Raw genomic sequence first — 24,742 nt, forward strand, 5'->3', positions numbered from 1 at the left:
CTTATAAAACAAAATAAGGATTGAGAAAGTGTCATTTAAGATATGTTGTTTCTCTTAAATTTTTGACTCATATAAAACATTTAAAAAATGCACACTTGAAACAATCCCTGGCCGGCATACTTAAGTTTCCTTCTTATTGAGTAGTAAATTCTTCCATTACTTGTTTTCATGCTGTTAGGCCTGAATCCTTTGTCTCGTGTCACAATACTTTGCTTAAATACTGCCTTTCAAAATATAAAAAGATGCTGAGGTTTATTTAAAGGGAAAAGAGAACGTAGTTCCTAAATAAAGGCTGTGTAACTAGATCACAGGCCAATCAGGTATTTTCATGTGTAATTTTCATCACCTGTAATATATAAAAATATCCAGTTGAGTAAAAGTAGTAGCTAAAGAAAAACTCATGGAAATGATTATTAAAAAGCTTTTGCTTTTGAAAGGACTTCTTTTGGTCAAGTTGAGAGAGAAATTAATCCTTTATGTTCTACTAAGAGAGAACAACTTTTTCCTTCATGCATTTCACACTGGCACTTGTCAGAAAGTGTTACACTGAAAACATGATCACTAATTGTTTTTCTTATGCATACATGCAACATGAACAGAATTTTAGCAAGACTCTATGATTAGTCACATTAGGATTTTGACCCATTTTCATCTCCCTTCTTGACTCTGCGCACTTTGCCAAAGATACTAAAATCACAAATGTTCTTCCTGACTAGTCAGACCTCAAGTACTGAACAGTCAGAACCTGACACCCTCACAGCTAACACTGGTCCAATATCTAAACCAGTGACGCTGAAAACAGGTTTGCTTTTAATACTAACAATCCTATTATTCTGCTCTCAAAAACTCTTATTTTTAAGATACAATTTAGTAACATATTGATTAGCTTTTATTCCTTGGGTGAATACACTTAGAAATTTAGTGATTAATTTCCCCAACTAAATTTGCAGATAATAAATTTGCTAATCATCTTTACAGGTGAAAAATAATATAGTTCTGGGCCAGCCAAATGGCTTGTTGGTTAAGAGTTGGCTTAGGAGCGCGAGCTCTGAGCAGCAGGGCCCCAGTTCAGATCCCACATGGGCCAATGACGCTGCACACTCTACAGCTAAGATGGTGAACAACAGCTCAACCTGGAGCTGGGCTTCCATGAGTCACAAGTGATGGCATAGGCTGCAGTGGGTCTACAGTGGGCTGCCGTAAGCTGTGTGTGGCCAGCAGGCAGCGTGAGCCACCATGAGCAGCCATCCAATGGCCGGCAACTGATCTGCCTCACCCGGGAACAACAGCACAATGATAATACCAACATGGACCAGTGAAGCGGCGTCCTCTGCAACTAGACGGAAGAACAAAAAGGACAGCAACTTGTCTGTTCCCCTCCCCCAATTCCCCAATAAAATCTTAAAAAAAAAAAGATATATAGTTCTAGTCCAATAGCTTGGGCAGTGAACACAGAAGACAGGTTTAAGAAATACAGGACACAATCTCTCAGATCAGTTAATTAAGGTAAGTATTTTTTGCTTGAGAATATGAGTAATGTTATCAGTAAGTACGTTACTGTGCTATTTAAGTTTCATTATTTAGCATATAGTTAGTTACCTTAGGTGTTTTCACATTATAAAGCAAGGGTAAGTTTACTGTGTCAGGTGTTAACAGGTGGATGTTTTCTACTGTAGCACACTGGGAGATATTTATTGGTACTCCAGGTAGAAATGATTCCCTTGTCCAATAAGTTTGGGAAATATTGCCAGCATTGTTACTGGTAATTCATATATACAGTAGTATATCAAAGGCTCTGAGAAGCCTATCAAGAGATTTGACTAACAAGGCTTAATTAACCCTTAATCTAGGGTTTCCTAGCTTATTTCAGTATAGGACATCGTTTTTACATGGCACACGTATACTATTCTTTTAACAATCCACTACACAACTCAACCACTCTGGGAAACATTTAAGGGCATAACTGAAATTTGACTAAAATGTTCTTGGTAAAAAAACCTTATTCAGAAATTGAGTAACTGTAAATTATTTTCCAACTAGTTTTGAAAAGCACTTAGTATAAAAGGCTAGTATTAAGAAAGAATTTTAGAAGTTAAATGAATCCAAAAATATTGAATTCTATAAGGAATTAATATATTTAAGTGGCTAGGTATGAATATTTTATTGAGCACTTAACTATGCATCAGGTATAGTCCTTTTCTAGTTTAATCTTCAAAAGGAGTTGGCAAAGTATTAACCCATTTTATGAGTTAAGAAAGTGAAAATAAAGGTTAAGTTACATATCACTAAGTAGTAGAGCTGGGAATGGAACTCAAGTCAGCGTGAGTCTGAAACCATGAAAAAGTTGCAAAGTTGCAGGTTTCAGATGAATGCATAAATAGCTATGAAGAAATATCTTTATGAAGGCATGAGAAAACTATACCTTAAAAGTTACTACAGAATATAACTTGAAAACTTCTAGAAAAAGGTTCTTTCAGAAGCCCACAGTTCTTTCTAAAATAGATGCTAAGCATTATTTGAATTAGAATAGCTAATGCACTATGTGGACAAAAATGTTTGGACTCAAATTTAGCAGTTAAGAAAATTCCTTTACTTGCAACCCCCAACCCCTAGCTAGCCCAACAGCATTTAAAAAATAATTCAAAAAGTAGCTGCCAAAGATTCCAATCAGTTCATTACTGGTGAAATATACAAAAACTTACAGGAGTCACAAGAGTTCCAAAAAATTTATAAAAATAAAACATCAGTATGAATAAGAAGCTCAAGATTCACTCTCATCAATGTCCTTGTCCGGGTCTTGTTCAGCAGCCTCCTCCTTTTCCTGTTGTTTCTTCCAAAGTTTGGCCATGGCCAGGAGCTTGAGGTTAGGTTGGTTGGCAGCATCTTCCGGAAAGATGTAATCATAGTATTCTTCCCAGCCTGCATCAGACTATAGAAAAGTAAAACAATTAGAAGATAAGCTAACTTAAGGTAAATACACTTCCGTTAAAGTAGAGAAATTTTCACTGGGAAACCCAGAGTTAAAATTCAACTTTTCATTTTACAAAACAACATCAAAGTCTACTACAGAAAGCACAAGGGCTGGGCCTTGAAGACTGGGAGTGAATAAGTAGCTGCTGGATTGGTGTTGCTGCAAGTGTGAGAGTTAAAAACCTGGTGGAAAAAAATTCTAAAAATCTAAGCACAGCTTCTCTACAGTCAGCCAAGAAGATACTGTCTCCAACTCCATCCTGCAGTCTGTTTAAAGTTCAAAATTTGTAAAGATTTACTTAATATTTATCTAGTAGTAAAAGCCATATATCTGTGCATAATTACTGTATTTTGCCGTATATAATGCACACTTTTTTGCCCAAATTGGTAAGGGAAAAATAAGAATGTGCATTATACATGGGAAGTACTAATTCTGTATCTATATAAATGTTTTTAATTCTTTTATTTATGCTTATGAGTTAAAAGTGTAACTCTAGAAATCAATTATGATATCCGTATGCAAAATATTACCCTGGAATATGACCATTGGTTTTGTTGAACTTACAACAAACTTGCAATGATAAAGAGTTCTTGGCCTCTTATGATGCATAAATATTGTCTTATACCTTGTATCTGTTCTTGTGTTTTGTAATTATTTGTTACATAAAATTTCTTGTACCATAATGTTTAAAAAAATAAATGCTGGGCCGGCCGAGTGGCGCGATGGTTAAGAACTCGCTTGGGATGCCAGAGGGCCCGGTTCGGATCCCACATATGAGGGCCAGTGACACTGCCCTCTACAGCTAAGATGCTGAACAACAGTTCAACCTGGAGCTGGGCTGCCGTGAGTCGCTGGCGAAAGCGTAGGCTGCAGTCCCTGTGGCAGTGGGTTGCCATGGGCTACCATATGTAGCCAGCAGCCAGCGTGAGCGGCCAGCAGCCGGAGTGAGCGGCCGTCCAGAAGCCGGCGACTGATCTGCCTCGCCAGGGAAGAGTGCAATGATGGTGCCAACTTGGGCCAGTGAAGTAACGTCCTCCACAACTAGATTGAAGAACAAAACGACAGCAACTTGTCTGTTCCCCTTCCCCCAATTCCCCATCACTGTTCCCATCCCCCCAATTATCCAATAAAAATCTTAAAAAAAAAAAAAAGAACAAAAGGATAGCAACTTGTCTGTTCCCCTTCCCCCAATTCCCCAATAAAAATCTTAAAAAAAAAAATGCTAAAATTCCTTTATAATACAAAAAATAAGTACCTATATGTAAAATAAAAATTTGAATTAAAAAAATTAAAGTTTAGGCCAAAAACGTGGGTGCGCATTATACAAGGGAGCAAATTATACACGGCAAAATACAGTATTCTGAATCCCTGCCCTAACATCCCTACCTCCAGTGGGTCACTGATTTCACTTCCTAAAGGTCGCCTAGTTCCAGCTTCCACCACCATTTGCTTTGCTTACAACAGCCTCCTGACAGGTCCTCCTCCAATCAGCCCCTCAAGTCCACCACCTGCAGGTGGTGCCAATGACTAGCCTACAAAGCCTTCTCTGAATTGGCGCCTACCTAAAAAGTTGATTTCCATTTCCCTCCATCCTGACTTGCTGTGTAATGCCCTAGAAATATCACACTTCATGTAGTTCCTAGAATCAGCCAACAAGCCTTTCCCAACTCTCTTCCTAATCTCCACCCAGGGTGAACTATGCACTCTTTGTTTCCATACTAGCCATACTGCAACTGTCTAGTACTCCAGGCTGACTGCTCCCATTCTCAGATTGTACATATGCCACTAAAAAGTACGACTGTCTGATCCATTTCTGCTCATTTAACATGAGAAGACCATCTCCAGGGGACAAGTTCTTACCCCATCATCAGCCTGAACCTTTCTTCTCTTCTTGACTTTCTCTGGCATGAGTTTGTCTACTCTCTCCTTATCTGATGCAGATCCAAATTCATCTTCAAAGCCTCGCCAAGATTCCAGCAGCATAAGTCTTTCTTCCTTTTCTTCACAGTTTCGCATGGTTTTGTTAGCCTCTTCATAAATTTGTCTGCATTTAGCCAAACTTCCTTCTTTCCCTGAAGACAACTCAAACTGAGCAAAACTGATCCATACCTTTAAAAAAGATTATAGAGCCAAATTAACCATGTCACCCAAATGATAATAATGTAATAATAATAAAACTAATTTGTTAATAACATCTGAACACAGTAATGTGCTCACTTCTATATTCCAAAGAATATTCACTACATGCTTCAATATATTAATGTTGAAGTAGTCTGCTTCTAAATCCAATTAGGTATCTGAAATAGTCTTAAAACCATGAGAAGAGTTTTAACTTTTTATTCATCCCTGTGATATTCAAGTTATTCACATGTGTATAAATACTGACCTGGTATAAAGTGGATACTAATCAGGGGTATCACTGCATAAATTATATAAATGTCTAACCACTATGCTGTATACCTGAAATATAATATTGAATGTCAACTGTAACTGGAAAAAAATAATTTTTTAAAATATGTATTGACCTGGTGTAAGCTTAACATTCCAAAGTCCTCTGAGACTCACAGGTTCTCTTTAAAAGGCAGGAAATCATTCAAAATAAATATATTTTAGAAAACACTTAAACACAGAAATACAGTATTTCTTCAAGACTGCTGATTCAAGCAAAATCAAAGATAATTTATAAAGCACAGGATACCTTGACATGTTGTGTCCGTTGAAGCAATCGTCGGTAAAGATTGCGTGTTCTTTCAGTTTCTTCCTGCTCAATTTCAAAATCAATATATGATTTCCAAAGCACCTAAGAAAGAGCACTTAATAGGTCAGACGACATTTAAAAAGCAACATGTCCCTATCTAAAGCACAGCTTAACTACTATTCCTACCTAGAACATACAGGAACCTAGGGCTTTTATGAAGAACTAAAGAACAGACAGCATATGGATAAAATAAATAATACTCGCATTTAAAAGCTGACCAAACTTGGTTAAAAGTTCTACATTATGAGAAGAAAGGCCTTGAATTCAACTTCGCATTCTCTTTTGGAGTTTTTCACATGTTGGACTTATTAAGAAGAGGTGAGAAACTTGCCAAGTCCCTCGGGCGCTGTCATGACAGTGCTACAGACAACTGAACTTGCAGGGAGAAAATAGGCCTAGATTAGTCAGTATATACTATTTTTACCTCCACTAAATTCTTGCTATGTTTTAGTTCAACTCAACAAGCACCAAGATGTGGCCCAGGCTCCCTGGAGCTGGCAGTCTATGGAGGAGCTGAAGCCAACCAATGGAACTAGTAATACAAAAAGCCCTGCCCTAATGTAATCAGTGGGGCCTAGTGAAACATTAAATGTGGGTGATATTTGTGCAAGATTAACAAAATGGCTGAATGAATATCAGTGGTTTGAGACTCAAATTAGCCAACTGTGGTTTGGCGCCACCTTGTGGCTCAAGCTTAAATACTGAAGGGATGATTTTGGGTCCTGCTGCATGCAGGCCAGGACTTCCAGGACAGTGACAGTAGTAATTCCAGAACATCTTCGTTTACTTAGTGTCTCTTTTGCAAGCCCAATCCAGACAAAACTGTGCCAGGAGAATCCAGGGATGTGCAATCTCAACATCCATTTCTCTTGTTCTCCGAATGGGGTTGCCCGCTGCCTATTTCCCTATCTCATACTCTTTAGCCTCCTGACTGAGAAACAGAAGAATAAAGCCAGTCACCCACCCATTACATCTCAATTCAGCCTGGTGTCATAATGGGGCTTTGCTGTGCTCTGGTACCCCCACCTTTCTATCTCCAAAACAGAAAAGTCCTAATCTGAGTGGAAAAGACTGGAAGTTAGTTAGATCATCTTTATGCTTTAAAATGCACACACATATAGATGGTCATCTAAAGTAATTCTAGAGAAGTGTCTAAAACAAAATTCTGTTCAACTTGAGATCCTCACCTCTGGCATGTCTAAGCGTGGCTGGCTGATGGCTAACTCATAGATTGCCCGTGCTCTCTCAATATCGCCAAGGATTGTCTCTAATTCTGCAAATTTAATCCAAGAGGTACAGTTTTCAGGTCCAAATTCCAGGAACTTTTCATAAAGCTTCCGGCATCTGTCAAATTCTCGAAGCTGCAGCTCCAATTCTATGTAACCTTTAAATAACTTGTTCTTTGGACATTTGCCTATGGAAGTTCCCTGGAAAAGAAAATGACCAATTGCTGTGATACTTTAATGGGTTTAACTTGTGCACAGACATTGTCGACCTATCCCAGAAGCTGTTCTCTGCTGAGCAAGAACCTTCAAGAGCCAACATGGTAAGCCACTCTTTCCCTCTGTGGTATCATACTGTCCGTGATGGTTCTTGACAAAAAGCCAAAGGGAACCCCCTAATTCACGCAGCTGTCAAAAGAGCCTATGCCCATTGGTGCCTGTTCAGCAAGAGAACACTGTACCAGAGTTGTTTGGACAACTATTTTGGATTTTACTCTTTTGGATTTTACAACTATTTTGGATTTTGTCAGGTTCTCCTAGGGAATATGGATATCAGATGTATAAAATCTATAAATTAAAAGGTAAATCAAAGAACGAACCCTGCCTTGCTGCCCACAGCCAGGGTGAGAGTAGTTCATCAGAAGCACAACTACATTTAAACAGTACCTAATCCTATTAAGACATTTTAGAACAACTGTTAAGAGGGAGGTGCATTTAATACACCAAAAATTTTGCACAGGATCAGACTATACTAAAGATCAGATCTCTCTAGTCTGACAAAAGATCTGGTAACTGGTAGCTACAGATAAAGTTTCCATCCAATACTGGAATAAAACAATTTAAGCATCATTATCCAATCTTTCTTCAAAGGGCATGTGTTTTCTAACACGTCTCAAGTTTTAAAGGCTTTCTTAGTAGGATTTGTACAACTTTTAAGCACCAAGACTTTAATTTTCTTCTCATAGAACTTAATGATGCATCTTGATCTTTTCTTTACTTACCAAAGCTCTTCTGGCAAATGGTAAATTTTTCTGTCTTATTTCAAATTGTGCATATAGTAACCACATTTTGGCAAATGTGAACTAGAAAACAAAAGCACAACAACATCTAGCTTAAGAGACTCATTTAAATTAAATTGAATTAAGTTTAATTTAAATTAACAAAAGGCTACAGGCAATTACTTAGATTCATCTAAAACTTCAGAGCTAGGACAGGTGTTTTTTTCTTGTTTATAAGCAAAGATTACAATATTTCACAAAAATTACAAAACAAACAAACAAAGAAAACAAAAAACCCCAGTAAGCTAGGAACTGTATAATACTGCGTGGCCCAGCAGCCCCTACCTAGAATCTGCTTTTTGTGGATATGCTTGTGAAAGAATAGAACATGCCATCTTTATTCTAGAGGATAATTCGAGCAACATCTCTATTAGTTTCTTGTGCTGAGAAATATGGCAGAGATAATGTCTCAACCATTTCCAGAGCACACTCGTGTTTACCTATGCATGCATACATCCACTCAGCTGCCAACACCTGTTCATTACTGCCTGCACATACTGTGTACTCTCTCAATGTGCATTTTCCTCTCAGTGGAACAGACTTCTACTCAGTCTATTCTAATTACCCATTCTCCTCTGAATTTCTGCATTATTTTCTGTATTATTTGTCAAAAGCTGCCCTCTCGACTATTTTCAGAGGGAAAGAGCATATCTCGTTCTTATTTGTTTTCTATGGTGCCTAGCACAGGGAAACAGTCAATCAATAAACATTATTTCACTGAATTATTTTACAAGTAACAGAAGCAGGATTTTGACATTTGGAGCAGATGTACCTTTTTATGAGGAATTAGTTCCAAAGAGGCCTGATAGACCTGTCTTGTCCTCTCGGGATCCTGTATTAGGATGAGAAATTTTCACAAAATATTGAAATTTGTTGCTAATTCTAATTTTAGTAGTAAAAAATGTACACCTCCAACACTGAATATGTTTTCAGAAGTTGCTATTTTCAAACTCTGATTCCATTTATGATCAAAAGTGTGAACTACCTTTAGCCATCAAACTTTGGTTTAAGAATCACCAACAATATAGCCATCACACTCTGAGAGCTTCTCTGTAGGAAGGCTTTTTGCCTGATAGCAGAAAAAAACAAATATGTTTTATGCTCTCAGATCAACAGCAGAAAGTTAATCTTTTTCTATTAACTTATACATGACCAATTTCTGAAAATCCCACTTGATCTTCACTAAAACCAAAAATGTGCAATCTAGCCATGGTCCCGATTTATGAGCAAACCCAGGAAATTATGTATAATTAAACTAATGGCTGGTATATTGTTGCCTTTCAAGTTCCAAGTGATAATCTTGTTGTGCCTTAAAGTTTAAAAAAACAAAATACAACAAAACATAAAAACACCTCACCTGTGCCTACAACAGGTTTAAAATGTTACAAAGAGACAATACAACTATATGGCTGAATGAAAGCTTATTAGTAATCTAAAACTAAATTCCCCTGTTTCAAGGACTGTAAATATCAGTTACTACCCACAACAGCGAGCTTTAAGCACTGGGGTGAGGAAATCATTAAGAGTTGATACCTAATTCCATTTTTTACCTTTGCCTCCAGCTCTTCATAGAGTGCATAGTTGACCCAAAGATAGATGTAGCGCTTCCAATGCCTCTTCTCTTGAATGGGTGGGACATTGGCAATAGCTCTTTCATAGACTTCTCGTACAGTTTCTGCTTCTGCATCACTTTCCACCAAGCGTAAGTAATCAAACCACGCATCATAATTGTGTGGATTAGCCTAGAATGACAATAAGTTTAATAAACAAAAACAAAACCAAGAGCTACACTTGCTGGACTATGTGAGCTAAAAGAAAGCACCAGACTTTCTATATTTTAGCAAATATTTTTCCTAAATTTTACATGCTATCTCATTTAGAAAATACCATTTCTGAGATTTTATAAATGAAAAAGAATAAGGAATACAGTAGTCTTCCCTTATCTGTGAGGAATATGTCCCAAGACCCCCAGTGGGTGCCTGAAACCATGGACAGTACTGAACCCTATATATACTGTGTTTTTTCCTAACATACATACCTATGATAAAATTTATACTCTCATGCTTTGGGGCAATTATTAAGTAAAATAAGAGTTATTTGAACAAGCACTGTGATACTGCGATAGTCAATCTGATAACCAAGATAGCTACTAAGTGACTAACAGGTGGGTAGTATATATAGCATGGAGATGCTGGACAAATGGATGATTTATGTCCCAGGTAGGACCAAGCGGGATGGCTCGAGATTTCACCACGCAATGCAGAATGGTGTACAATGATAGATGACTATGTATTATGTCTAAATTTAATATTACTATGGAATTACTCGTATACCATGCTCACAATTGTGAAACTTGGCTTTTCCATTAATAGTAACTTATCTTGAACACATCTCATTGGCTTCATTTAACACCAGACTTAGTCCTTCGTTTGGAGCTATCTTGAAAATGCTATTTTTGAATTCAAATCAAAATAGTATATTATATACATAAAGAGATGAGAATAGAACCACATCTACAATACATCTTTCATTCGAGCAGTTAAGCTAAAAGGTAATGTATACAAACTGGCTTTTTGAATCAATCTTCTTTCAAAAATAAGCTCAAATGGATTCCAGATTTATTTTGCTCAAGTTTTATAGCACACAATCAGCAATAAAAGTAACTTTCAACATGTGAGTGGCAGAGCAAATCCAAGTGTCGTTTGCTTGCCTTTCCTATCAGCCTCATTTATTCCAACCTCCTGAGATAGCTGTCCATTTATTGCATACACATTATCAAGAGCATAATCACTGGCAGCCTTAATTTGCTATTACTCATTTTACTGTACCTAGTATTGGCTGGCACATCTTACTAACTTGTAGAGTTAAGCATCTACACCAGCACTCACCTTCACTTCTTCTTCATACTGGAATCTCCGTTTGCTCACTATGATATCTTCAATACCCCGCCTATCACCAAACTTCTTCTCAAAGATGGTATAATTTTTGAAGAGTTCTTGGGCCTCTTGTTTTGAAATTCTATCCAGGGCATACTTGTAGATCACGCGTACCCTTTCAAACTAAAAGCAGACAGGATGATTATCTGCCATATCACAACATTCACATTCTAGTCATGACTAGCAAAGTAATTATGACATAAAACATTACATAGATTATATTTTTAAGCCTCAAAGTGTCCAAAATGAGATTCTTCTCCCTTTGTTGAGGTATTTCAGTCAGGATGGACTGCCTCTCCTTTGAGTTCCACATTTAATCCTGTCTACCTAACACTGCCAGTTGGACGTCATCTGCGCATCTCAGACTGAAAGGTCCCAATCTGAGCTCCTGTTTTTCCCCACTAAACCCGAGTCTTTCTCAGTCTTCCCAATCTTGATAAGCAAAACCAACTATCACACACTTACTTGCTCAAGCTAAAATCCCTACCTTGATTCCTCTCCATTCCTCATTCCCCACAGTCACTGCTTCACGAAGCCCTACCATTTCTACTCCTTCAATATAGCCTTCACTCTTTCCCAACCTCCTGCCAATCTATTTCCATTTTTCCCTGGACCATTTCAAAAGTCTCCTTTCATCTACTTTTGCCACCCTTCCCCAACACAACCTCCATAAATGAACTAGAGGCTCTCTTTACAATATAAATTATACCCTACCACTCTCTTCCTAAAACCCTTCAATACTTATTTCAAATTCTATTCTCTGAGGGCTCTGGGCTTTTTGTTCCTTAGGTTTATTACCTGTAAAGCCCTTTAATAAGGATACCAAGTGACTAACTCTCAGTTTACAGACAATATTCTTACTCCAGATTTAAAGGCTTAATTTTCAAGCAAAGCACAACAAAATTAAGACAGTTATAACACAATCTATAATCACTCAGCTCCCAACCTGTAGCTTAGACACAACTGCATGTTGTTTTTTCTGAGAAATAGTTTTTGTATTTTGAAAACATTTTCTCCAATGATAAGTGAATAAGAAAATGGAAATTAACTCAATGTTCACAAGAGGTAATCTTTTCTAAACTGTTTTGCAACGTAACTGAGTCCTTTAAGCTTACTTACTTCTTTCTGATTTTCTTCAAATTTGGCAAAGGCAACATAAAGGTGTTCATCCATATGTTCATCTCCAAAGAATTCAACCGCTCTTTCGTACACTTTCCGTGCATGGGCGAAATAACCATGTTTTTCTTCAAAGCGGGCATACTTGATCCAGTTTTTAACGTCGGGGTGCACAAGTACAAGTGCAGGGGAATTAAAGAAATTCCAGGCAAGACAACGTGGCTCAAAAAAAAACCCCAAACCCAAACCAAACACCCCAACAATGCAAGCTACAACAACTATGAGGTTGATAAGACATGTACAAAGGCAGAGGACCACTACACTGTGACCCCTGTGAGGGAGTTGGGTCTTGTTCATCTCTGTCTTTCTTCAGTGCTTATTCAATATTTTAGTAGTGGTACAGATAGGTTCCTGGAGCCATGAAAAAGCTGAACCCTGGTTATTAGCCAAGTGATCTGGACAAGTCATTTAACTTGTCTAAGCCTCAGTTTTACCATCTGTAAATAGAGGAAAGTAATACCAACCTAACTGGATGACTGATGCCTTTAAATGCGAAAATGTATGTAAAGCTCTTGGTTAATTTCTGGCCAAAAGAATGTGCTCAGGGCCGGCTCAGTGGCGCGTTGGTTAAGAGTTGGCTTGGGATTCCAGCTCTGAGCAGCAGGACCCCGGTTCGGATCCCATATGAGGGCCAGTGACTCTGCGCCCTCTACAGCTAAGATGGTGAACAACAGCTGACCTGGAGCTGGGCAACCGTAAGTCGGCGGCGTAGGCTCCAGTGGAGCTGCAGTGGGCTGCCATAAGCTACCGTGAGTGGCTGGCAGCTGGCGTGAGTGGCCGGCAGCCAGCGTGAGCTGCCAACAGCCGCTGTGAACAACTGTTCAGTGGCTGGCAACTGATCTGCCTCAGCCGGAAAGAGCTCAATAATCACAATACCAACATGGGCCAGTGAAGCGACGTCCTCCACAACTAGACTGAAGAACAAAAAGGACAGGAACTTGTCTGTTCCCCTTCCCCCGATTCCCCAACTTTGTTTCTTCCCCCAATTCCCCAACAAAAAATCTTAAAAAAAAAGAAAAAACAAGTCACAAAAAGTCCTAACTAGAGCCAAAAGAAAAAGTTTTGAATTACCAGTTTATTTACTAGGATATATCTTTTTAATCTACTTCCTTGAGGAAATCATTAATTTCCAAAGTAGCAATATGTTTAAATATGGCAATTATGTTAAGAGCCTTTGCTCTGAGGCTGCTCCTGGGTTCAAATCCCATCTCCATCACTACCTGACAAACCCTGGTCAAGCCACTGAATCTCTCACGCCTCATTTTCCTCATTTGTAGAATGGAATAGTTCCTGGATCACAGGGTTGTCATGAGGATTAAATGACAATATTTGTAAAGTACTTAGAACAATGCCTGACAACACAGCAAGTGCTATAAAAGCTTTTGTTAAATTAATAATATTAAAATAAGTAGAGGTAATTAAGATCTTAAAATTGCACAATAAAGCTGATTCTCATTATGTGTTAGTTATGTTTTATGAAGTCACTGTGAACAGTGACTTCATAAAACAGCGATTAGCAAAATCAGTGCTCCTAGAAGTATGTATGTACAATACATATCTAATATAGGTTATAATCTTAAATCCTAAAAACAACTAATCCTTAGATTCTATTTTTGTTATTTTATAAAAGAGAAAACAAGGTTCAGAAGTGTTACGTGACTTGCCAGAGGCTACCCACTAACAGGAGCCAGAAAAGGAAAGAATTCAAACTTGCCCAACTGGCCCCAAGCCGGAGCTTCCTGGCCTTCACTGCACTGCCCCATCTGCTTCTATCTCCTGATCATCTCTGTATGAGAGCAGAGACAACAGGCAGATTATCACCTTAGCTGGGATCATATGCCTTGGGTGACTCAAGTTTTTCATCACTCTGTGCTTGTTTGCAAATGACTGTGAAAGTGCCACAAATATTGACTTTTGGTGTACAAATACATTTTAGCAAGTCGGAGAATACACAAATATGGAAACAGTAAATAATGAGGATCGACTAGTTAAGTTGCTAATAGTGCTTTCACGTATTATCATCTTATCTTCATAACTAGCCCATAGTAGGGATCTTTATTCTCGTTTTAAAGATAAGGATACCAAGGCTCAAAGGAATAACTGACTCACTGGGGTCACATGGCTAATAAACAGTAAACCTTTGGATGGACTCCATTAATGGTGCTAATGGCCAACTTAAACCACAGAAATAAAGGACTGGCTATAGCAGCCAGGACCTTAGTGCATCATTTTCTACAAGCAATCATGGCATTAGTGCCAAAACAAACAAATCCAAAGTCTCACTGGAAAAGACTCAAACAATTACCCAGACCACAAACTTTTTTCCTGACCAACCTACATTCCTAGAAAATATATATGTAGCTTATGAAGCAGATGAAATCTGCATCCTTGATTTCTAGGCCAACATAATGACTACTTGTCCTGAATATGACTACAATTCCACAGGAGGAACAGCATCCAGAACAAGAGCAGCACCACTCAGACCTCATCCAAAGGATATATCGCTCATAAATGGTGCGGGCCCGATCCACCTCTTTGTATCGCAGCTCAAAATTGATGTAGGAGTGCCAGGCTTGCTCCTCAGGTTGCCATTCCATCCAGCGTTCAAACACCTGCCGGGCGCCAGCTATGTTTCCCAGCATCTCCTCCATGTATGTGTACTTGTACCTTTAACAAAATCATCCGAAAATATGTGTCACGGTTAAAATGACTTAGGGAAAAACTGTTCTTTGGCAATTTCTGGTTCTAACTTTGTTAAATGTGAAGAAGATTTAAGACTTTATCTTCCCTAAAGGTTAAATCACAACCTGTTTTCTTATTAAAATGTAAATCTGAAAAGGATGAACTATTAGAAAAAAATATAGTTTTCTTAAAAATTACTTAGTTCAACAAGTTTCTTAAGCATAAAAATTGCAATCAAAATTTTAGTTTCGATTACACAGCTATTATACACTGATTATGATTTAACAGACTATAGGACATTAAAAAGTGCTTATACATGTATATAGTTATATACATATATATGATTATATATATGTTACATACATATATATGATTACAATTATGTAAATGAAATAAATATACAAATGTGGAGCTTTTCTAGTCTACAAAACAACATTTCATTGGATCAGAAACTTACCAGAACTGGTTGACTCGAGGCAGAGTTGTTATGGCCCGGTCCCAGATATTTCGGGCATGGTTTACCTGACGATTCTTCATTTCCATTTCTGCATATTTCAGCCAAAGTGTAATATTTCGGTAGTCCACATCTAAAGCACGTTCGTATATGGATCGAGCCCTTAGGAAGCAAAATTCGGAAGGCCTCAACAGCAGTACAGACAACACACGTAGTAACTATTTCAAACCACCTGCAGTGCCCTGTAATTTTATCAGGTGTCCCCATGAGCCAAGTTCTGGGGATAAAAAGGTGAAAAGATATAGTGTTCTTACAAAACTTATAAAGACTTAGAGAAAGATAGACATGCATGTAATTATAATGTAATATGAATTATGGTGAAGATCTGTACAACGAAATAGAGGGAAAGAAAGAAAAATGTCTGGTGGAAAAGGCTAATCAGAAGGTAACTCAATAATTGAGAACAAATTTGGAATTTGAGGAAAGTCCCAGAGGACATGGTGCTGGGGAGGGGTATTCATTACAGGCAGAGAGAACAGGCAAGTGTCATAGAAGGAGACATGATGTGTTCAGGGAGTGGCAAGTATGCAGGCACAGTAGGGGCCAGGAGTATGCTTGGAGAGCACAGAAAGGCTGGAAAACAGGAGGGACGAGGTCATGATTTTCATCAGTGGAAACAATTTTCATTAAAAAAAAAAAATCCCAATATACAGAAAGTAGATGACACTGTACTTCTATGGCTGAAGAGTGTGTGCTGGTGGTAAGACCCACCTGTAGAGCCTTCTTCTTGGCTCCCCCCAGGACTAGCCTATCACAGTGCCCCTGAGACACCTCAAAGGAACCCTAGGGTTCCATGGAACAAACTTTGAAAATTACTACCAGAAACACAATCTTTCATTTGTGCTTTAACTTTTCCAATTTGTTAATTTATGACATCTTTATTTGCCAAATTACATGGTCAGCAATTTTACCTTTGAATCTCCTTTAGACTCTCTTCCCATTGTGCGTATTTTATCCAGTTACTAATCACAGTCCTATTTTTTCTTATGTTATCTTCAAAAGTCTGGTGGAAGTTAAAAAGGTCAAATTAAAGAGGAAATAACTAAAACTGACATCATCCTTTGTCTATTAATCCTTGTACTAAAAAGGTTACTCATTCTGTTCTTATTTAAGAGAAATTATATCCTGCAATCGTTAAGAAATAACAGAAGGTTACAATCACAAATGTTTCTTTAAAATCTTACATGCAAACAAGAGGGAAGCTTTAGATGTAAAGAGTTATTAGCAGAATTGTTGGTATTTCCTATTACCCATAACAACTAACTGATACTGTAATATACTGTACTTGTTCTTAAAGAAAACACTTTTGATTAAGTCTTTTTGATAACGTCTCAGAATTTCACACCTAATTGAGGATAACTAATAAGCATTACGACAGGATTAGTGGTTTAAAATAATCCCACATTCTAGAGTGAGCTGGTCAGCCCAGACCCCCAGTCTTCCCATGGATCTCTCCCATCTTAATTCTTAACACAGAGGGCGGTATACACAGAAGCAGACACAGTCTTGTTAAGTCCACCCCTCTTCCAGCTGCCAGTTGTTTCACCTGTTAAACTTCCGCCCATCTTTGATTCAGCACCAAAAATTGTATTTCTTATGGACTTAATTTCTTTATACTCTAAAATAGACAACTCATGGTATATTTCATAAAGTTCAGTAAAATGCAGTTATCTGGTAGCCAGAAGTTATATTATTTAGGTGGCTAGAAACACTAACCTCTTCTCATCTTAGTCTCTCTAACCCATGAGGAACTTTTCAAACTCTGACCTATAAATTCTTAACAATATAACATACCGAAAGACATCACATTGACTGACCTTCCTTTTCCTTAGTTTGTAATCATTTAATTCTTCTTCATCTGTGATCTTCTGTTGAGGTGGAGGTGGAAGAAGCTCAAGTTCTCTTTCTTTAGCTTCTCTTAAGAGTTGTTCGGCAGTTATCTGTACCTCAGCTGGAGCTTTGTTTTTTACCTTTTAAGAAAAGATGTTTCTATTTTTAGGAGATGCCCTTCACACAAGGTTTAAGAAGCAAACAAAATTTTTTTTAGGATAAGAACTTTATATGTATTATTACAAGATGCCCTCTTTGTATGATGTTCCCATTTCTCTGTGCAGCTAAATAGGAAAAAAAGTTTTCTATTTTATGCAAATCTATTCAAAAACCACAGTAAAAGTCTCAAGAAAAAAGGTACCAAAAATAGCACATTTTCCCTTTTAGATTAGTAAAATAAAAAACTTTGAGGCTGCCTAGGTAAAAATCTCACCAAAGGTTTTGTTTTATAAAGAATATCTTATCAAGCATTACAACCTCTACTAAGAATTAATGACCCAGGTGGATAAATGACATTTGGTTTTTCATGGCATTTTAAGTCAAAGACAATATTTGGTAAGCTATCCTCATCAGACTATAAGCTTCTTGAGATCTTGGAGCTGGGCAGTACAACATGGTAGCCATGAGCCACATGTGGTGAGTCCAAATTGAGATGGGCTGTAAGTGCAAAACACACAGATTTTGAAGACTTAGTATGAAGAAAAGAATAAACTACCTAATTAAATTTTTTTGTATTGATTACATGTTGGATGACAATATCTTGGATACAGTGGGTCATTAAATAAAATATATAATTAAAATTAATGCCCTTGTTTTGACTTTTCAATGTAGCTATCAGAAAACTTACATTACATATGTGGCTCACAGTATATTGGGTTGTCGGAAAAGTCATGACGCATTTTTGTAACAAAACACAGAAAAAACACTTCTTGACTTTTTTGACAGCCCAGTATTTCTACTGGACCAGCGCTGCCCAATAAAATTTTATGGAATGGAATTATAAGAAATATTAATTATTTAGTGCTACATGTGGAATGATGATAATAATGATGACAGCTCATATCTAATGAGCTTTAAGTACCAGGCACTGGGCTATATGCTTTATATGTATTATCTGTAGGAGTCATCTAAATGGACTGGGCTGGAAAAACAGGCTGAAAGGAGAGGATCCCTAAAGGCTTAGAGTAAAGCCTGTTACATATTAAATACCTTGTATCAGCCACCTATAGAAATATCAGACAATATCAAACTTATTAATTAAATTATACCACTATGCAACTCTTGTCATCTACTCTTTCTTTCCACTCTCGGCTGGGCTACCTCCTATTCAGCCTCAGCTTAAATGTCATTTCCTCAGCAAACTTTACTCTGGAGACACCCTCACACAACCCCCATTATTCCGTGGCAACTCCTACTTTGCTTTAGCAGCATTTGGCAATATTGCAATCTTACGTTTGTGTCTTATTGTGTACAGCTCGTCACCCACATTAGTGTGTCATTCCGCAGCGCCTAGAGCACAGCCTGGCTGTTATCTTTGCTGAACGACACCACTCTTACCCCCATCCCTCATCCCGCAAGAACATCTACCCAGAACGAAGGCCACGCCGACGCGGGCAATACTCCGGGGTGACAAGAGCCTGCACCCCACCACCGGCTATCCATTTCCCTCTTTTTCCCGTTCCGCCCAGCACAGGATGGGCCTGCTCCTCAGACAACTCTCCCGTCCCGGGTACCATGGAGGGTGGCGCGAGCCCCTCTCCCAGGACCCTTCCCCCAAGGACACTCTCTATCGCCTACCTTGGCCACTTTGGGAATTCTCTGCTTCCCGGCCGCGGTGGAGGCCGCCATGGCTGCTGCAAAAGACGTCGGGCGAAACCTCGACCCCCTCAAAACGGCCCCACGGGCTTCCTGAGGCCCCAAAGTTTTCTGACAACAAGCAGGATTCCGGAACCGGAAGCGGAACTGGCTTGGATGACCTTTGACCTCCCGCACACAACGTGACCGAGGGAGCGCCGTTTCTGTGGTAACCTGGCTGCGCGTCCTCTTTCGAGCCCGGTGTGGAGCGCGGCGTCGGGGATCTGAGGTTGAGGTGGGTGGAGTTGTCCTGCCCGGCAGGGACGCGAGGACTGGGTCTAGGGAGTTAGGGGCGCATCTCCAAGTCAGTCTCCGGGACTGTGGTGACCGCGCGAGGTCGGGTGGATCTGTCTAGCCGTGGCTCCCGGCAAACGGAGTAGGAACCACACTGTGATCTGGACGCTCGAGTGCGGGGCAAGAAAGGCAGGCCAGAAAACTACTATTCCCTGCATGCCAAGGGGCGAGCTGCTGAGCTCCTAAGCGGCGCGGCGCCGCGTTGCATTCTAGGCTTTGTAGTTTCTGAGGCCCACTGCCCTTCGTTTCTGGACAGTTGTGACCAAATTATTAACTACAAGGTTGGTAATTAAAAATAACTGAGGGTCTTTTAAAGTCAGATAAGAAAAAAATAAAAATAAATCAGTAGACTACTAGCAGACCAGCCAGCCTTCTTGTCAGATAAACAGATGTTTAAATTCTCTGAGTGTGCCTTAATTACATAAATTCTCTTGGCCTCAATATCTTTAACTGTAAGATGAGGATAATAATATCTATTTCACCAGGATTAAAGAGAAAACCTGTGTAAAGCGCACAGTAAATGTTAGGTGATGTAATTCTTGACCTGCCATCAAAAACAGAAAAGTTAATTATAATTATGTGCAAGCAAATGTTTAAGAGAATTCAAAAGAAAAAGACTTTCTTAGAGATATCTTGCATTATGCATATTTTACCACAATAAAAAAGATAGGATGTTACCACAATAGAAAAGACAGGATTTCAGCCTTATTTGTAAAGTTTTATGTTTTCGCAATGAGAACATATTCTGCATTGAGAAGGTATAATGAACAATGCATTATAATGCATTTCTATGTAAAAACAATTTTAAAAAATTAAATGTCAAGAAAGATTGACATTAGAGTTAGAATGTGAAATCAACTTATTGCAGCTGCGCTATGTAAAGCCAGCTTAGGAAATGCTAGCAGTTCACGAAACTTGACTGCAAATTGATTAAAGGTGTGTTCGTTTATCTAGGAAACAAAGTGTCTGTCACAAAGCGGATGGATTGACCTTGTGGTCATCAACAAAATAGAGATGTTTAGGCAAACATCTGCAAAGATGCCACCCATGCATAGATTTTTGTGGCCTGGCATCTCTATAGTGGATGAGAGCTCCTCAGGCTTCAGGGCTGGTGAGCGACTTCTTGAGGTTCACTATTTTGAATCCTGAGAATATAATGCTAATAACAATAATATTAATGGTTGCTGATATGTACTGAGCACTTAACTGTGTCAGACACTGCTTTTAGCATTTTGTACATAACTCATTTATAGAACTCTTTGAGGTATATAATCTCTAATTTACAGATGAGGAAACTGAGGAACCGAGAGTTTTGGTAATTTGCCCAATGTCACAGCTAATAAGGGATAGGAGCTGGTTGTCATCCCTGGTACTCTGATTCCACATCCTGTACTCTTAACCATGGCCCCATATAAGCCACCTTCTGATAGCTGGGCTTTCTGTGTAGCTGGTCTACAAAGAGACAGTGCATGGGTGGCTTTGCCACAGCAGGAGTGGAGGCTAAACTAGCTTAAAGAAATGTTTATTTATTTACATCTGCAAAGTGTGAAAAAGAATTTTGAGCCAATATTTCAAATTTTGGAGATGTTATGTATATACCATGCTTTTCTTCCTTTGCAAAATGTGAAGATCTGCCATCTGAGCCCACATTTCCACAAGGCAACATCTGGCTGGAACAAGACTAGCCTGAGCTCCCCATTTCACTGCAGTCACCTTGATACCAAGGTTGCGAGATAGTGGCCACATAACTCATGGGAGGTGGAGAAATAATTCCCTCCCACCCTGTTAAGGAGAGGAAGTCAGACTTGTACTTAACCCAAGTGACTTGTTAATTGTCCGGGCTACAGAAACACCTGGATTGCCCCCTGTTGACTTTCTCTTTGTAAATTAATAAATTGGCATTTTGTACTTGTTCTTTCAGTTTCTGTGAGCTTGGATAATGTAGGGCCATTCCCCAGAGCTGGGTTTGCTTTGAGCATGCTGATGAAACCCATCTGTAAGGCTGCAAAGTTGAGGGTGTTGTGATTTCACCAAGACAGAGTCCACTGGATGAAATTTCTTGTTGCCATCTGCCATCTTTGTGAGTCCCCCTGCAATTACCCTGCACCTTGCACCCTTAACATCTGAAGGTTACGGTTAAGAGCATTTAAGCTGCAATTAATCTGAACATCAGTGGACGGTGAGGGCAGGGGGACTTCTTATTCATAGAGCCAATCTACAGGCCACTTAAACAGATGGGAGTGGTAAGGAGCTGGGCGGGAAGGAGAAGCCCAATGTTCTGTTTCTAACTGAACATGTGTCCTGAGACAAGTCATTTCACCTCGTGGGCCTCAGTTTTCTCATCTGACCAAGAAGGAACTCAGTTCAGTGATGTATCAGGCCCCTGTGGAACTCACGGTTTTTAGTACTTTGGCAAAATGAAAATTATGCTAGGATGTATCTAAACAACAACAACAAAAAGCCAAAAGATATACTGTGTGTTGAAATAAAACTATGCATACTGTATAATTCCATGTATACGATGTTCAAAAATTGGCAAAGATCATTTATGGGATAGAAGTCAGAATATGGTTACCTTTTGCAGGGGTGAATTGACTGGATGGTGCTAGGAGGCTGGAAATGTTTCATATTGTTCTTAGAATCAATACCATGGTGAAAAATTAATTTGCCTGTTTTTGAGCTCACTAGCGAGTACATAGTAAGGTGTTTTTCCCTAGAAGAAGGGAAAGGGGGAAAATGGAAGGAAAGAAAGGAGGTGTGGAGGGAGGAAGGAAGGAAAGAGAGAGAGACACATGAGGAGACGTTGAGAGAGAGAGTGTAATCATTTTGTGGCCTACTGTTCCTGTCAACAGCATTCCCTAAAGTGTCTTTCTGGAACATTAGTCTCTCCACTGTCGCTGTCATTAGAGATTCTCCTCAGAAAGGGAGAAAGGCTGGTTTTTACAAAGAAAGCAGGCACTTCTGAGGGAACTTCTCAAAGACTTTAATAGGCATTATGGCCCCTCAGAAACACCATCACAAGCAGCATTTCCTGCACTTATTTGACCACAGAACATTTTTTTGTCTCAAAATATCCCTTAGGACTGCTGCCCTTTAGTATTCCAGTTTGGGGAAGTCTGTTTGGAACATGGGCAGCAACTGTCAGTATTTCCCCTGTAACTCTTTTGTGTGTGTGTGTGGGGGGGTGGCGCGGGGGAATTGGGTAAAGGGAACAGACACATTGCTGTTCTTTTGTTCTTCAGTCTAGTTGTGGAGGATGTCACTTCACTGGCCCATGTTGGTATTATCATTGTGCTCTTCCCGGGTGAGGCAGATCGGTCGCTAACCACTGGATGGCCGCTCACGGTGGCTCTTAGCAGCTCACGGTGGCTGCCAGCCACTCATGGTAGCTCATGGCAACCCACTGCAGCTCCACTGCAGCCTACACCGTCGCCGGCGACTCACGGCAGCCCAGCTCCTGGTCAAGCTATTGTTCGCTATCTTACCTGTAGAGGGTGCAGCATCACTGGCCCTCATGTGGGATCCGAACCGGGGCCCTGCTGCTCAGAGCTGGTGTTCCAAGCCAATTCCTAACCAACGCGCCACTCAGCCAGCCCTCTCCTGTAACTCTTGACCACATGCCTTGCTGGTCAATTAAATATAGGAGGACCCGGAATCAGTAAATAATTCCTTTCAATGTTTTTTAATTCTATTGTTAGAATACTTTAAAGCAGCTTTATTGGAACAAAGAATACAGTTGCAGAAACTTCTAGACAGGCCAGTTCTCAGAAACATCCTTCTCCTGGAGAGAAACATGTCAGCTGGTTTGTGGTGACAGTTGTCACAGCCTACCCCCAGGGGAAAATGTGTGCCACCAGCACTCTAATACCAAGTTCACTCTGATGTATGGAAATCGAATTAATATCCAGTTTTGTAAGCACTGTAACCAGACTGGCTTGTCATCGCAGATTAACTGTGGGGCTTTTTTCTCTTTTTGGGGGACAGGATAAAAAAATGTCAATACTCACTTCTCCAAGAGGAAAGGTAGAAGTGGTTCATTGCCGAAGAACAGAATCGCAGGATATTTATTGTATCAAAAACCTCATTAGAAAATTTACCCGGAAGCTGTTTGGAAGGCTTAATGTCATCTATCTTCTGTAAGTACGTAGCTAAGTAAGCTCAAGAATGTTTATCAGTTTTAATGCACATCAGGAAGGGACCCCATTCCTTTGTCCTTATAGGGCTTGTGGCAAGGAATAGGCAAGAAAATCTGCCCTCCTGAGTAGGAGATCTTTGGGAACCTCTAAGTTCTGTAACAACAAGCAAATTGGAAGGGTTTCTCATGGGTTTTGGATTCAGGCAAACCTGGGTTCAAATCTTAACTGCCCCACGCACTAATAAGAGTTACTCGGGGCCAGATAATAGTAGCTACCAGTTTTGAGAATTTATTTTCTGTCAGGCTCTGTGCTTTGTCAACATCATCTTATTTAATACTCTGATACTTCTCTGGGGTAGCCACTATCATGTTTATTTTAATGATGGGAAAATGGAGGCCTGCCAAGGTCGAGCAGTTAGTAAGTGACAAAGCCTGGATATGTTCTTATCCACTGCTGTTAAAATATTCTTCTAAACTTCAAAATATGCATAGAGTTTTTTTCTTAAAATATCTTTTAATCTCCCTGTCTTGTTTTTTTGGACATCAGCATAAATGTTCTCTAATCTGTTCCTAATTTTTATTGAAAAAGGTAAGAGATGGCTCAGTATTTTGGATTTCATAAAGCTTCATATTAAATACAATTGAAATGTTTAAACTAAGGCCAACCTAAGACATTAAAATGTGTAGTGTCTGATCAGCGCACTAATAAGTGTAATATATATTGGCACAATTTTGTTGGAGAGAAGTAGGGCAATATGTATAAAATGCTTTAAAATGTATTACTAATGAAATCATTTCATTTTTTGGCATTATGGTGGATTATATACCTTAATGATGTCCTCTGGATAGAACCAACATGTTGATACACACACACACACACACACACACACACACACGCACGCGCAGTTAAGTACTGTGCAGAGAACATTATCAAAATGAAATCAGAAACTTCAGGAGAACAGCTGAAACCAATGCCACTTTCTCCTTGAGTATTTTTGCTACATTCTAGAAACCTCATGCTTCTGTTTTGACAGCTTTGCAAAGAACAGAAGATAACTATGTACTCCCTCTACCTAAGGAGGGAAGTATTAGATTCTATTGTGTAAAACTGTGTTGTCCATTGTAAGGACGAATGAGACATAAGCCCACTGGATAAAAGTAGATAGTAAGCAAAATAGCCTATTTCAACCTCACATGGAATGAAGCCTCCCCCAGGAATTCATAAGATGTATTGATTTGAGATCCATATTAATTATCTCTAAGCTCCAAAACTTCCCAAATAATAAATGCATTTTTAGAAAAAAAACTGAG

At 39.1% G+C, this 24,742-nt stretch overlaps 2 protein-coding genes across 2 annotated transcripts in view; one reads left to right on the forward strand and one right to left on the reverse strand.

The window, feature by feature from the left end:
• Positions 1–1,493: 1,493 nt before the first annotated feature.
• Positions 1,494–19,132, reverse strand: CRNKL1 (crooked neck pre-mRNA splicing factor 1). The gene is made up of 14 exons (XM_019653118.1): positions 18,946–19,132; positions 17,136–17,288; positions 16,230–16,321; positions 15,262–15,420; positions 14,623–14,789; positions 12,066–12,244; positions 10,899–11,069; positions 9,561–9,752; positions 8,783–8,842; positions 7,954–8,034; positions 6,917–7,156; positions 5,670–5,771; positions 4,832–5,080; positions 1,494–2,929 (listed from the first exon to the last, which is right to left on the reverse strand). Exons 1-14 carry the CDS (start codon positions 18,994–18,996, stop codon positions 2,762–2,764), a joined length of 2,064 nt encoding a protein of 687 aa, XP_019508663.1. The 5' UTR covers positions 18,997–19,132; the 3' UTR covers positions 1,494–2,761.
• A 33-nt stretch (positions 19,133–19,165) lies between these two features.
• Positions 19,166–24,742, forward strand: part of CFAP61 (cilia and flagella associated protein 61) — a 323,912-nt gene continuing 318,335 nt past the window's right edge. Inside the window, exons 1-2 of the mRNA XM_019653120.1 lie at positions 19,166–19,237; positions 23,281–23,432. Of these exons, the coding sequence (XP_019508665.1) occupies positions 23,290–23,432 (143 nt within the window). The 5' untranslated portion in view covers positions 19,166–19,237; positions 23,281–23,289. The remainder of the gene's footprint in view (positions 19,238–23,280; positions 23,433–24,742) is intronic.

The sequence above is a fragment of the Hipposideros armiger genome, unplaced genomic scaffold (assembly GCF_001890085.2).
Source record: "Hipposideros armiger isolate ML-2016 unplaced genomic scaffold, ASM189008v1 scaffold_195, whole genome shotgun sequence".
In the NCBI taxonomy this organism is placed as follows: domain Eukaryota; kingdom Metazoa; phylum Chordata; class Mammalia; order Chiroptera; family Hipposideridae; genus Hipposideros; species Hipposideros armiger.

What these genes read in the sequence shown, in the direction of transcription:
- CRNKL1 (XM_019653118.1), bottom strand. Translation starts at nt 18,996, where the DNA reads ATGGCGGCCTCCACCGCGGCCGGGAAGCAGAGAATTCCCAAAGTGGCC. An exon ending in AACTAATTCCTCATAAAAAG is followed by an intron (nt 8,035 to 8,782) that starts GTACATCTGCTC and finishes TTTGTTTTCTAG; the next exon opens with TTCACATTTGCCAAAATGTG. An exon ending in CATTTGCCAGAAGAGCTTTG is followed by an intron (nt 7,157 to 7,953) that starts GTAAGTAAAGAA and finishes TTTCTTTTCCAG; the next exon opens with GGAACTTCCATAGGCAAATG.